Source organism: Pararge aegeria, chromosome 8, assembly GCF_905163445.1.
Source record: "Pararge aegeria chromosome 8, ilParAegt1.1, whole genome shotgun sequence".
NCBI classification, from domain to species: Eukaryota; Metazoa; Arthropoda; class Insecta; order Lepidoptera; family Nymphalidae; genus Pararge; species Pararge aegeria.
In genome coordinates this window covers 2,697,836-2,713,161 of record NC_053187.1, presented here as the reverse complement: position 1 = coordinate 2,713,161, position 15,326 = coordinate 2,697,836, and the positions used below count along the sequence as shown (strand labels likewise).

Genomic DNA, 15,326 nt, shown 5'->3' with positions numbered 1-15,326 from the left:
CTGTGTACTCATACTTTTATTGACGGAGACTATCCTCTCAGTCTTGGATGTACACTGAAAGTCACTTTCACCATTCAAGTAAAACTAATCTATCTAAGATTCTTTTTCACACTTTCTAGCACAGAAAAAACAAAATTCACTTTTTAATTACACGCGAATCATCTTCCCGCTGCGAATGAAACGGTTTGAGCATGGTTGGTTTCAACATCGAATCGCTTTTTAACACGCACAAACTGCGAAGACAATTTTTTTCACCAACTTCCGAAAAGCTGGAGGTTTTCAATTGGGTGCAGTACTTATGAAATGAAAATGAAATGAAAATGAAAAATTATTTATTGTGGCAACATGATTACATTTAGTAATACACAAACAAAAAGTATGGACGGTCTCTGCTGCCTAATTTAGGTAACCCTGTGCTATAGGCATCAGCGACCTACCCTCCTTAATATTGATTAAGTACTAAAATAACAAAATCAGTGCATTCTTAATTAACTAATTTATTTATTTGTGTGTGATTGCGTGAGTGCGAGTATGTGAGTGTGGAGTGTGTATGTGACGTATGTGTGTGTGTGACGTATGTGTGTGTGTGTGTGGCGTGTGTGGCGTGTGTGGTTATGTTATCATGATCACATTTTTCCTATAAATTCCACACTGATGGTGCTTCAACTATTTTTATCAAATAAAAATCAATATCCCAATCGATGGATATCTACTGTAACAAGGTTTTTTAAGGGATTTCCAAATTGCAAAGGTGTTGTTTGTGACCAGCGACTTTCTGCAACTTGCCCAGTCCTTTAGTGAACTCTGCATTTTCAGGGTCTTGGGACCCCTACGTTAATTAATTCTCCAATTTATTTGCCTCACTCTCTTCAACTTCAGCTGCGCTATGCCGATAACTCTAGTTCTTCTACTAATCTCCTAATTTGATCAGAATGCGATACTCCAGCCTGCAGTAACTTTTTTTATTACTATCAGTTGTTAATAAAAAGTAACAGATGCGAAAAACTTAATCTGCGTAGAATTTCTAATATTCCGCGAGATTCAGACATTTCCCCGGTGCCCGTGACATTTGTACGTGGCATTTGTTTGGCAAAGCTAATCAAATAAAAGTCATAATACTAATTTTGGTATACAGGAATAACATGAACAAACTTCATTTCTTACTCATCCTTATAATCAAAAGCCCGAATATCAACATTTTGTTGAACATAACTCGAAAAATTACGGATTTTACTACAAACTTAAGGCTAGAATTTAAAAAATACTTTCATAAAATTTCAAATTTGTAAGTTCAACTGTTTGGGCTGTAGGTCGCCTGACAGTTAATCAAGACAATGTATTTGATAGATGAAAGATACCGTCCATACATGATATTGAAGATACTGTGTCATATACAGTATCATCAATGCAAGGGGGGTTCCATGCTTGAGGGCTCACACTTTTACAAATATCTTAAATATCCGGGATTAATATAAGTTTTTACTCAACGTATGGAGATGAGGGAGCAAACAATATTAGCATTGCATTCCAGCCAGTTAATAAGATTAAATTTTGAGTACCAAGCGCGACTCTTGCAGCAGTATGATATCGACTTTATAAACTAGAATTTAAAGTCACTAAAATTGACCATGTACACAAATTAACAGATTTGTTAAACAAAGGCCTTATGTAATGCCCAATGCTAACTGCTGATTACCGGCAACAGCTTTATAAGGTTGACTTGTCGAATAGAAAAATAATAAATTATGGTATGATGACGTGGACACTTCATAGAACCAAATACCATAAGACTACGTTAGACTATGCTACCTTATTCAATTGGAGCTCTTTATAAAGTATTATGTTGTTAATGTTTTATGGTTTTGCTGGGTGAGTTTTAAAATATTAACTGTTAAAGGCAATGGATCAGTGAGCTTACAATAGTAACATATTAAATCAATGGCACAGATAAAGAATTTTTGCTACAGTTTCACGTTTGACTTTGACACTACGATTTACATTTTGTTTTACCTATAAAACCACAACATTGGTTCGCGATCTACCAGCATAACTTGGTTTTGCGATTAGATCACCTTATTGGATCGCTAGATATTTTTGTTGTTTCTCAACTTTGTCCGAGTCTTTGATGAAGCCGAAAGTCCCAACGTTCCGAACGTTGATTTATTATTTGTTCGTGAATAGCTAGGACATGCGTGTTCAGCTTCAATTTGGAATCCTTTTGCTGAAGTCTTTTAAAAACCGGTCAAGTGCGAGTCGAACTCGTGCACAATGAGTTCCGTACCATTATTTAAAAAAATTGCCAAAAAATTATGTTTGTTGTTGTCATGTGGGAGCACCCGAAAATACTTATTTTGTTCTGTTTTTAGTTTTTTGTTGTTATAGCAACTTTAGAAATGCATCATCTGTCAAAATTGTGACAGACGGACAGACACATAGTCGGACGGACAGTGTTGTCTCAGCAATAGGGTCCCCGTTTTACCCTTAAAGTACAGAACCCTAAAAAGTAGTTTTATAGCTGTAATGTAGCATCAAAGTACATAGGTTATCTAGGTCGTGCACGGCAACTTCAAAGTGTAAAGGAAATTGAAATTTCAAGCATTACTGCCACGAACTCGAGCGTGAAGCAGCTGATAATGTTTTGTGGAGCTAAGTTCCTATCTCATCGCACTGCTATACTTTGAAAGTACATTAGATTCGAACCGAATGGCATATACGGTATAACTAGCTGTATTTTCGCACTATATTCAAGCTAATCGCTGCAAGCCTTCATGAATTATTTGCGAAATAGACATTAATTTTTCACGACTTCCCTGGCGCAACGGTGAGCGCTGTGAGTTTAAATAGGAGGTCCCCAGGTTTAATTCGGGTTCCGGTTCAATTGGCCTGGTGGGAGGCTTTGGCAGTGGCTAGTTACCACCCTACCCTACCGGTGTACCGACTGGGTTTTTGTTACGCCGTAACAGATATTGTTATGTTAACATAAAAAATGTATATTTTTCATTGAATAATAAATAATAATAATACATAGTAATACCGACAAAGACGTGCCGCTAAGCATAACAATATATTCCGGTGCGATTTTGTGTAGGTACCGATTAGGGGGTATACCATACTCCCTAACAGGTTAGCCCACTACCATCTAAGAATGCATCATCTTACTACCACCAGGTGAGATGCAGTCAAGGGCGAACCTGTAGTCGGAACTTAAAAAAAAAACTACCTTTAAAAAATTTCGCGTAAACTTAGCTTACGTGACATGTTTTCGGAATTGGCTTCAAAGTATTTTTTTAAATTATGTTGACTTACAGGCAGACGGATGGGTGAAATAATACTGGTTTTACAGTTGCCAATAGGTTACTGAACCCTAAAACAGAAGGAGCCTTCATTTAACTTCAGAAATATTTTGTATAAGACGAACATAGACCAGTTTTTAAAAGGTTTTACTTTTCCTAGCTATTTTAACAAATATTAAAATCATAGATATACATATTATGACAATATACGGCGCCCCGAAAGTTCGTAAACGCGTTCGGGACGTAGTATAGTTATATACTACGTCCCGAACGCGTTTACGAACTTTCGTTTCGTTTCGAGTTTTTTAGTTATAAAGCACTATATATATCATATTCCAACATATCTAAAAAGTACGCTTTTATAATATAATTCCTAAGGTAATTTTGGACCTACCAATGCATAAGTTTAAAGAATGTGTTAAAACACATTTATTACAGCGAGGTACAATACAATTGATGAGTTTCTTAATGACAAGGTTGCTTGGAAGCATCCAGTTCCGCTTTCATCTCTCACAAGATAGAAAAATGAATTTTAAAATGTAAAATGTAAATTGTTGATATTGGAAAAGAGCAACTGCTGAGTTTCTTGCCGTCTTCTTCTCGGTAGAATCTGCCTTCCGAACCGGTAGTAGAGTCACTACACACAAACAGACTTGACGTTACAAAATACGTTACAAATGCTTATATTAGGCCTACTTGAAATAAATGAATTTTGAATTTGATTTTTTTGAATATTGTGATAGAGTTTTACTTTTTGGCATAGCTCGTGCAAACGTTGATATTTTTGCACATGAAAAAATCACAAATACACCTCGACCAAGAGGTTAACTACAAGTTTAATATTTCTGATGTGTGGCGCCATTACCACCTGTGCTGTTCAGCCGGCACTTAATATATGTCAAAGTACAAAAAACCATAATGCTATTTGCAGAAAACAATAAACGCAATCTACATACCAACGCCGTCCCATAAGCTAGTTTATGATCAACATTAAGACACTTTTACGGTCTAAATCTAGATTTCTCTTTATGGCTAGACTTTCTACGCTGACCTAAATACGCGGGCGGAAATTGTTTATTGTTAGCCGCTTTCAAATTAAAACTTCTTGGAAATCATTATTCATTCATGTTGTCATACAAAATCGATATACCAGTACTGCTGGACGGCAGTCGAGGTATTAACACTGCGTCAAGTTTTCTCCATAGTTGTTGCGGTTCTGAACCACATTTTTTATTTAAGACCACAGTACAGCTACACCTGTGGGTAATCGTAATTGTACCATCGTTTAAAGCATAACTACTTTTTAATGACAGTTTTATATGACACTAGCGTACCCAGCCCGCTTCGCCGGGCTAGATTTTGCTTTATTTTATTTAAAAGATAAACTTACATCATTAAATTTTTAATTTAAGTCTCATAATATATTAAATCATATATTTATCTCCGTATTTATTCTCTTCTATTCTCTTCTCGAGAGGGTGAAGATCATTATCTACACCCATGTACACCCAACAATAGAATATCATCTTAGTAAACAAAAGCTGTATTTGACAGTTCAAAAATAGGAGTGCTCCAATCGACACCAAACTTTGCAGGATTACTCGCTAGGTCAATCCGGAGATTCCCTGAAAGTTTCATTAAAATCGGTCCAGCCGTTTCGGAGCCTATACGGAACATACCCACACACTTTCTCTTTTATGTATATATAGATACATTGACGTTTCTTAAATCAGGCCTATACTTCTTTAAGAAGAGATATAACAATATAGCTTTATGCCACGTCCACTATATTCACAAAAATATCTACTCATTTACAAAATGTGGAAGTGAATCTGAATGTTTGTTTTTTATTTGTTTGTTTGTATGACCTAATCGCTGCACCGAACATATTTCCTGTTTGGCACAGACATAACTCAGTAGTATCAGAGCTTTTTGCGACAAAGCTCGTCCCGGGAAGGACTATCGCTTTGTTTATTTCAACTGCTAAACAGCATTGTTGCTATTCCGGTTCCGGCACATGTGGCTTAACACCTACGCCTCAAATTGATGTCGGCATGCACGGTGTTCGACCAGGTTATGCATAAAGCAAGAAAATGGAGGAGGTTATATAAAATAATTTGGGTAGGCAGTGCTTTTGTGCATGTATGAAGTGTACGCCACTGGCGGCATATTGCAGGACGTGCCACCTGCATGACATGTGAAGTGTTGCTCTGTTCATAGGCGATAGTTGTTCACTTTCCATCAGGTGGGCCATAAAAAAAACATACCATTCATCCTGCCGAATGAGGATATAGATAAGTCTGGTGAGAGGCTTCGGTCGTGGCTAGTTACCACCCAATCGATAAAGACGTGCCACTACGCGATTAAGTGTTCCACTACAATGTCGCGTTAAATCCGATTAGGGGTATGGGTTCTTAAAATTGCCGTACCCTTAACTCTACCCTACCCGTTATCCTAAACTCACAATCTGGTGGGATTGCAGTCGAGGGCTAACTTGTAGTTGAATTAAAGAAAATTGAATATTAACAGAGTGATGGTTTTCCGACATACGACGATATTAATTTATGTTTCTTTTATTTCAGGTTAGCCGGTACCAGTGAAAACAGTGAAGTGTCATTATATTATTAATATCGTAAATAATAACATAACTCAGTTTTTTTTACAATATGACTTGATAAATAAAAATATAGTGCTGTGTCCAAGTGATAAATTAATTAAGTATTTCAAAAGTATTACATATTCGTGATAATATCTGTGCCAGTGTTTATAATGGAAGCCTTAGAGAGGAGAGGAAAGAGGATTTCGATGATAGCAATAGTTTTGATCGTCTTCTGGTCTCAGTGTAAGTATAACGTAACATAATTGCTTAGGAACCCAAGCGTTTTAAAGGTCCATACCAAAATAGTAACTTTATATGATACATCCGTTTATTCATTGGTAAAAATTTCATCCGCCATTTTGTGTTGGCGGCCATCTTGGACTGATTTACATCAAACATAGCTAAGAACACTCCCAACTAATCTACCTTTCAAACACAAAAACAAAATCAAAATCGGTTTATCCGTGTGGGTAATACGATGCGACAGACAGACATACACATACACACACACAGACACATAAAACTTGTACTTTTTAACCCCCGTCATTTTTGCGTCGGGGGTTAAAAATTGATCCCTTACCCATATATAATGAGATTTAATCCGTCCGTCTGTCACAGCGGATTTCCTTTTGCAGGGGAGGGCAGTTTCTTTTTTTTTATAAATAAATAAATAAATATACTACGACAATACACACATCGCCATCTAGCCCCAAAGTAAGCTTGTGTTATGGGTGCTAAAATTACTGCGGAATAATTATATGAATAATATACATAAGTACTTATAATATATAGATAAACACGCAGACACTGAAAAACATTCATGTTCATCACACAAACATTATCCAGTTGTGGGAATCGAACCCACGGCCTCGGCTTAGAAAGCAGGGTCGCTCACTCAAAAACCACTCCACATTAGTAGTGTTACTAGAACAGGCGGTTAGTCACTTCATTCCATTTAACAGTTGACAGTAATTATTTTATCTCTAATGTTCTAACCGTTAACCATAAAATGGGGGAAATGGGAAAAGTTGGTGAACTAGTAACATTTTGCAAGTGTGTGAGATGTGAGCGCGGCGTTTTTACTGTTTTTTGATACAAAGTACTGTATGCAATAATGGCTGAATGAAGAATCTGAATGTTCTTAATTCTGTGAAAAAGGCCATTCCACTAATCGATTTCTACACGGCATCATACACGACCCCTACATCGCTTCTCAGCACGACTTTGTCGGTAGGATGGTAACTAGCTACAGTAAATTTTTTCCGCCGTGTATCGAACCCGGTGATTCAAACTTATAAGACCACAGCGCTCACCACTGCGCCAGGGAGGCTATTGATATGAAAGAATATTTAACTTTCAGGCAAAGGCGTGGACGGACACAAAAACCACACAAAGATGTCGTATGTGTGTCCGCCACAGTTCATCAGACTGGGCCACGGCTGCTATTACTTCAGCGAGAACAAAGCCACGTGGCACGATGCACTCTTTGCTTGCAAGGTAAGCTATTAACATTTTGCACCCTAGTGTTAAAACCAGAAACTTTTCTTAGAAATTCTAGGACACCCGAGAGAGTGGAAATTCAAAAACCAAGAGTATCTTTTAAAAAATCTGAGTAGTTTCTAGAATATGTAGGATATTCTAGAAAATTTATATTTACGTTACAGAAATGTTTAATGTTGCTGATCCGACATATGGAGTGTCGCGACAGGAATTTAATAAATTTGTTTTTGATGTCCTTGTAATTTTTCCCCCTGAAAAGTTGTCAGAAACAAAAATTAATATACCAAATCCATCGTGCAAAATTCACACAGAAAAAGCACATTCAGCTTTTCCTATATATATATATATATATATAAAAAATAGCGCGAAAAATTGATACATATATATATATATATATATATATGTATCAATTTTTCGCGCTATTTTTTCTACCTTTTAATTTAGAAAACTGAGAAAAATAAATCAGCCTTTCATAAGTGATGCAATTAATAAGAGAATTTAATTTCAATTTATATAAAAGATGAATTAATTTAGTATTCGTGTACAGAAGCTACACGATCGCTACTAAATATCTATCCTTCGTCTTCTATAAACTAATTTTAGTCTTATCTCATCAGAACCGGAAAGCAAAATTGTAAACATTATAAACTCTAGAAGAATAGCTATTTATTTTGAAAAACGCCAATAATTCACGGACAACCGCTATTTTATGGAAAATATAATTACAAAGCGCGAAATTGATTTACCATATAAATATGACAATCGTTCACTGCGCATACAAACATATGTCCAAGGTCTCCGCATTAATCAGCTTAGTGTTGAAGCGATGAATCGGCCAAAGTGAACTAGAGTTATTAGAATTTATTGCAAGCACTAAAACCGCAAGTAGTATGGCCTTGGCTGTACTTACAGCAGATGGTCTCATTTTTCTCAATTTCCTTTAACAGCTTAAAGTGTTTTGTTTCAACGTAGAGTAATCCATACATAGACTGTTAAAGTGAAGCCGTAGTCCTTACGTAGTAACATTATGGAGAACTCTGTAGGCATGCAGGTTTCCTCAAGATGTTTTTCAAGAATATGTGTACAAAGTTTCATGAGGATCTGTTAAGTAGTTTTTGCGTGAAAGCGTAACAAAAAAACTTACATTGATATTTATAAAATTAGTAGGGAAGTAGGGATAGGGACTTGGTGTAGGACAGACCTCTGTCTTTTTATCTGCTAACTATATTTAAACCGTCCCGTGATTCCTTTAATATTCAATAATATTCGTATTATAAAATCCGATACCACATTTGGGCACTTATAATATTAGTAGGGATAAAAAAAAAAAAAAGGATAGGGATTTAGACCTGACTGAAGGCATAAGCAGTAGAAGAGCTCGTCCGGGGAAGTCCGACGTTACTTGTGCCGCCAAGAAGCATTGCTGAATTCCGCTCTGAAAGACGTGGTTGCCGGTGTAAATTCAGGCACTGTAAGCTAAACACAAGGCCTTAGGTTGAGGATGCACTTTGAAGGTCGTTGTCATGCAAAGTGTAACTCTGTTAATAAGCGGTAGTTTTCCATTTGGACGGACCATCCGCTCTGTCTGTCAATTATGACTATTATAAAATATGGATCTTTTGAAAACCTTGTGAAAGAGATTTTTCTGGCTTTTGGATGTATGATCGTATTTTTTACGACTTCCTTGATTCAGCGCTCTGGTACGATGCCTTGAAGAAACCAATTAGATATTTGCGTTTAATATAACTGTTTTACCCCCAACAGGTTCTCCCACTACCATCTTTTATTGCCTCATTACTAACCGCCGAACTTGTAGTCCACAATAATCAGTTGTGAACATTTAAGGTCTCATTCTTTAAAATAATAATAAAATTTGCTTATTCAGTTAAGTTGCTTTGCTCATTTTGAGGTAATAATTTATATTCATACAACGTCACTTGTGATAAGTACAAATACCTACCCCAAATTGTGCCCACGTCACTTGGCATAGGTACGTACACAATAATGATATCTCACGCTTCGGTGAGAACAACACCAATTGAATAATTTAAGAATTGAATTCTAAGTAAAAATGGCAAGTTAACTAGCACTAAACAATTTGTCCTCACTCGAGCGTTTACATGACGTAATCTTTATTTTATACCAGCTGTATCCCGCGTTATAATGTAATTTAAAGTCTACACTAAAATTGTGTAAGTATTCGGCCGGTGATACCAAACGTCCCGAGCAAGGTATAAACTTTTATTATAGGTATTGGATACAAGCAAGCATTACTTTGCGGAATAAACAATGAACATTTTTATAAATTTAAAATGTATCTAAAAAATTTCGGAACCGACATAATTCGAACCTGCGACTCTCTGGCAATCGCGGCCTGAGCGCTTTCTCCAATTAAGCTACGGCTCTCCTGCCGTCGATGCCGAAATTAGTTTGAATTGATAATTCCTCCAAGTGTAGGTAAAAACACTAATAAAAATTATTACACAGATAAACAGATCAGGAAAACATCGAGAGGAAACTGTATACCTGAGAGTTCTCGATAATGTTCTAAAAGGTGTGGTGAGTCCACCAATCCGCTTTGGGCCAGCGTGGTGGATTACGGCCCTAATCGTGGTGGGATGCAACCCGTGCCCTGTAGTGGGCCGATATTGGGTTGATATGATGAATGATTATCATAAATTTATTGGCCTGACCCAGGGTTGAACAAACAAGGGTCTAACAAAGCCAACAAGAGGGCTATCTATATGGGTACCACATAACCTCCATCCTGCCCAAGGGTCGGATGTAGCCATAAAGCTTTCCACCACGCCAAAAAAATAAAATATAAAGGGGTTGAAACCAGGATCTCGTGATCCATTAGAGAATAAAATTATTTTATCGAATACATATTTGGTTCGCAAGATGCGTGAAATGAGGCAGATTTGCATCACATTATACCGGTTCACTTCTCGACGGCGTTTTTCATATGCAAATCTAAAGAATGGTACACACCGCCATTGCCTTGCGCAAGATGGGAGTGTCAAGGAGGCGAGAAGTGGTACGGGTAACGGTAAACATCGCAAAATTATAATTGGATGTCGTATTGACACTTAAAAAAAATAACATTGTATTGAGTGTGAAGGTAGAGTATTCGTTTAATTTCATGCCAAATAATCTGAGAATTTTATTGCGGTTAACGTCAATTTTGTGAAAATCCTATCTGTTTTGGCATAACATTCCTTACTTGTAATCAAGTGGGCTTCAGAATGTTATGCTCCAGGTTTTTTTTGTATTTTACGTCGTCTTTCTTATTGCAGTCTTAAGAAATGAACGTACTCTTATTTTAATTTGTGCATGTCCATGGACTCCACGTTCTCGTGCCGCTTGTGTCATCCATAAGATCAATCATTAGTAGCGGGTCATCGTCTATCAAGTATCTTAAGACCCAAAAATCTATTAAACCTCTAAACTATCTTAACCTTTAGTTTTATACTGTATCCAAAAGGCTCAAGAAAATAATTATTTGGAACCTAATTGTATTAATTTAAAAGAATACATTATCAGCTTAGAAATGCCTTACGGCCATCTCACTCATCTGAGCCAGTCTCACCTTTCATAGCAGATACGAAGAATATCCCCTTAAACGTGAGTTACTAGATGTCTCTACAATATCAAAACTTTGGCATCAGCACACTGAAGATTACACGCAATTAAATCCTGAAGATTAAAGTTATACGTGCAGATTGATACAGGTTCAAATCCAACCGTGTCTGCAATTTATGGGTGCCACAGTATCTACTTCAAGAGTATACTACAGAGATAAAGAGTCGGCGTACATCTTTTAAAGTCTTTGCTTCATTCAATTTGCGAATTAAAATCGGGTCATATCTGTTACAATAAAGGAATCTTTCTTGATAACGTTATCAAAATGAGGCTACAATTAAACAACCGATAAATCTTTGACCTAAAATACGCTTCTGCCAGCTTTCACTAACGACGAACAAGGTAATGCTTAAACAAGTATCGCCTAATCTAAGGATATTCGTAGGCATGCGTCTAGCTTTGACCAATAATGATCACCTTGATAAAACGTTTTTTGTTGATAGACATTTCCTAACTCATTAGGCATTCGGTTAAGCGATTCCTAGGTTTGGTGAAAACGGGCCTAAGTCTAGGTTAGCTTATTGACAAACTTGATGTTCTGTCTGTTATAACAAAATGAGATTCATACTCCACCCGCATGCTTGCGTTTATTTCCCGCAAGTAATATTTTGATATCATGATTACTGCAAAATTCTATTTTTTTTTTTACTGTTATAATTGCCCTACCGAGCAAAAATGGCCCACCTATCTTAAACGAAAAACCATCGCCAGGGCATGCAAGGAACCCTTCCTACAATGTCAGCTTACTTTTTTAGCTTCTACATACCTACATACATTTACAATCTCAGCATTTGAATGCAGTCTGAGATGGCAGCGGGCTAACCTGATAGGGGTATGCTAGTTATGGTAAACCCGAACCCTAGTAGGTTTCTATGCGGCATTGTACCAGAACGCTAAATCCCTTGGTGGCACGGAATAAAGTCAGTAGCGTTCCTAGGATTTTGAAGATAGACAAGCCCTAAAAATATATTAAAGTGTGTCCGACGTTCGATTTTTAGACGAATTTTCCTAAGACGATCAACCTGAGGCGTAGGTGTTAAGCCTCATGGGCCTGTGACCATGCCCTTCAGACTGGAACACAGCAATGCTTGGCTTGGCGGCAAAAATAAGCATGACGGTAGTAGGTCCTTGCAAAGATGAACTCTGTCACAAAACTCACTCAACTCATTGATTATGTGATTCAAATAAAGTTGAAAAATCAATGCAAAATCTTTTTCTTTAGGTGCCTCCCCAACTAGTGAAGGTTGGCCGTCAGTTTTTGATAATTTTCCTTTTCTCTCGCGGGGCTAAATAGCTGGGCGGCACTCGCGATCCCAGTCCACTCTCTAATGTTGCGCAACCAAGACTTCCTCTTGCGACCGATGCGTCTCTTTCCAGCAACTTAGCCCATCATTATCAGTTGCAGTAGCCTGTATTTGTCACTGCAAAATAGTACTGAATAAAAGATGAAACAAATCTTTCAAAAGGGACATTATTCAATCGTGCAGAGTTAATATGAGAGCGGACTATACAGATTGACCGCTTGTTTTACGCTACTGTGTTTTCCCATATATTATACAACCGAAATAATACTTCACAGGCTTTAGAGGAACATTATGTACTGTCTCTGTTGTCCGTGAAACCGAAATCAGATACAGCCCTAACATCACATGCAAAATTAAAATCACGTGATTTCTGTACCTTTATTAGGTACGCGTTGTGTAGCGAAGGTACTATACGCGTGTCGGTCTTTTATCTTCAATAGGGTTGTCATAAGTAAACACTTTTATGGATTCATTTGTGTGGAAAAATAAATATGCTTCTTTTGATTTAATATTTTTAAAAGGTGATTCCTTATTGAATATACTTATGCATACTTCAATATTATTTAATAATTCTGTTATACGTTGTGTATGTATATTCAGTTGACAGTAATAAATCACATTCACCGTGACTTCGTCTTTAACATCCAACGTCATCATCAGCAACTAGGCTAGGTTTTCAGTAGCAGTAGAGCTTTTTCTGACAGAGCTTTTTTATGGAAGTACCACTGTGCTTATTACTGCCGACAAGCAGTATTGTTGCAATGCAGTATTTTGGTCGAAAGAGCATGGTTGCCGGTATAATTACAGGCACACCTTCGCCACTACCACTACGCCTCAGGTCAATAGGACCAGGGCGGGACGTTGTAGGACGTATTATTTGGATGCCCTTCGAAGTGTTGCTCTGTTTATAGGCGATGGTTTTCCACTTGCCATCAGGTGAACTTGGTCCGTCAACTATGATAACTAAAAAAAAGGCTAGAAGCTTATTAAATAATGACGGTTGGTCGTGGATCTACTACCTTTTGGATATAAATCCGCATTCTTAACCATTGCGCTACTGAGATAAGTATATCTCTAGTATCAATACCATAGCCAATCTAAATGGGTTTACGCTAACACACATCGTAGAATTCTCAATAAATATATTCTATTGCGATGGCACGTAGAATTTTTAAATAGATTAAATAAATAGACCACCGTCGAAGCGCGTGGGCTTACCGTACAATCCGCATTGCGAACGTGTTTATTTAATCTATGAGACCCCGTTTACACTATAAAAACTTTTTCTGTCCTCGCGACACACCTCAAACTTTTTAAATACGCGCGTTACATTTACTGAGTAACTGCAACCTCAATTAAACTAAACAACAATATAAAAAATATGTATTAAATTAAAATTCAAAATTCATTTATTTCAAATAGGCCTAGTTTAAAAGCACTTTTCAAACGTCCAGTTTACTGAAAAAAGCCGGCAAGAAGCTCAGCAGAAGTTTCCAGAAGTTTTATATCTTTCTATCTTGTGAGAGATGAGACCAGAGCGGTCTGCTTCGTGTAACGTTGAGAAATTCGTCACTCGTTTAGTAACCACGATTTATTAAATGTTTTATTCTCATTATATTTTATTATTAAACTTGAATTGTAATCATATTATTATTTCTGTGACATTGTGTTTAGTAAATTCAAATTTTAAATCAATAAATTTTTCAAAATGGCATTGTTAGTAATTATTAACATCGCTGTAAACAATTATTTGTATATTTGCATGCCGAAATGGTAGAATATGTTGAAACTGGAACAGTTATTTTGTACAACAAGCAAATAAATACTATTTATATTTCTATAGCACTACGATAGAATAATGAAACATTATCACGCGTTGGCACTTTCGTCGTTGTACGCCTAGCTGATAATTTGTAAATTGGACTGGACAGATGGCATTAAAAAGGTGGCTGGAGGCGGCTGGATGAGTAAGGCGGAAGACCGCGTGGTGGCGCGCTCTTGGAAAGACCTATGTTCAGCTGTGAACGCTTGTGGGCTGATGATGATTATGATATTTTATCGGATTTATATATGTAAGCCAAGCGTTCGTGCTTTCTAATATAGTTTGCTTAAGTCATTATATTAGATAAATACGTAAATGGTATTCTGATCATATAGTTCCATGTATCTTAAAGATCAAATGTTAACCGGTTGTATATGTTACTATGTTGTTAGAGAGCAATACAGATGTTATAGAGAATCTCGCGGCATAGATTAAAAAGTAAACCATGTGTTGCGTTTTGAAAGAATCTTTTACATCAACACTGACCTATAAAAGCACGTGTAAGGATTATTTCATATGGGACAATTTTAGAAAACTTTATTTTTTGCAAATAAATATTCAAAATCTCTTAATATTAACCCAATAATAAAAAAATTGGCCAAATATAATGTAATTAATATAAAATTTAAATAAGTATTGCACATTTATCAAAATGGGTATATTATGTGTATATTGTGTACACATTTTAAAAGAAATTTTTCATTTAGCAGAGGTAAACCAAATTTAACGAATTTTTAACAGTTGCTAACTGGTGATATGGCAACTTCATAATAAATTTGATGAGTGATGAGTTGATGAGTGTACATATCATGATGTCATGTCAGTTTACACGAAAACTTTTTTGTTTAACGTAAATCTGTCATTTTAGCATCCACATTTTTACTCGCAAATATGACAGATTAACTTTACACAAAAGCTAAGTTTGTTGAATGCTATGTTAATACAGTTGATAACTTGATGGAAAAGTCACTGATTCGGGCAGCTGGTCTTAATTGAAACAAGTTCAATGTCAATGATATTAAGAGCGTGGGCGGAGTATATCGGGACGCAACATCCATTTTACGCATCGATAAATTTTAGTAAATTCAGACTCAAACAGCACGTGGGCGTGATTTAAATCGTTTTATATTTGCTTTATTTTTTTAAATTGACCTGGCAAATTCAAT

The 15,326-nt window shown here is 36.5% G+C and overlaps 1 protein-coding gene across 1 annotated transcript in view; it reads left to right on the top strand.

Annotated features, from left to right (window-relative positions):
- The window catches only part of LOC120625596, a 182,967-nt gene that overhangs the window by 102,314 nt on the left and 65,327 nt on the right, over positions 1 to 15,326 (top strand). The window contains exons 2-3 of the mRNA XM_039892660.1: positions 5,876 to 6,135; positions 7,253 to 7,389. Coding sequence (XP_039748594.1) covers positions 6,063 to 6,135; positions 7,253 to 7,389 — 210 coding nt within the window. The 5' untranslated portion in view covers positions 5,876 to 6,062. The remainder of the gene's footprint in view (positions 1 to 5,875; positions 6,136 to 7,252; positions 7,390 to 15,326) is intronic.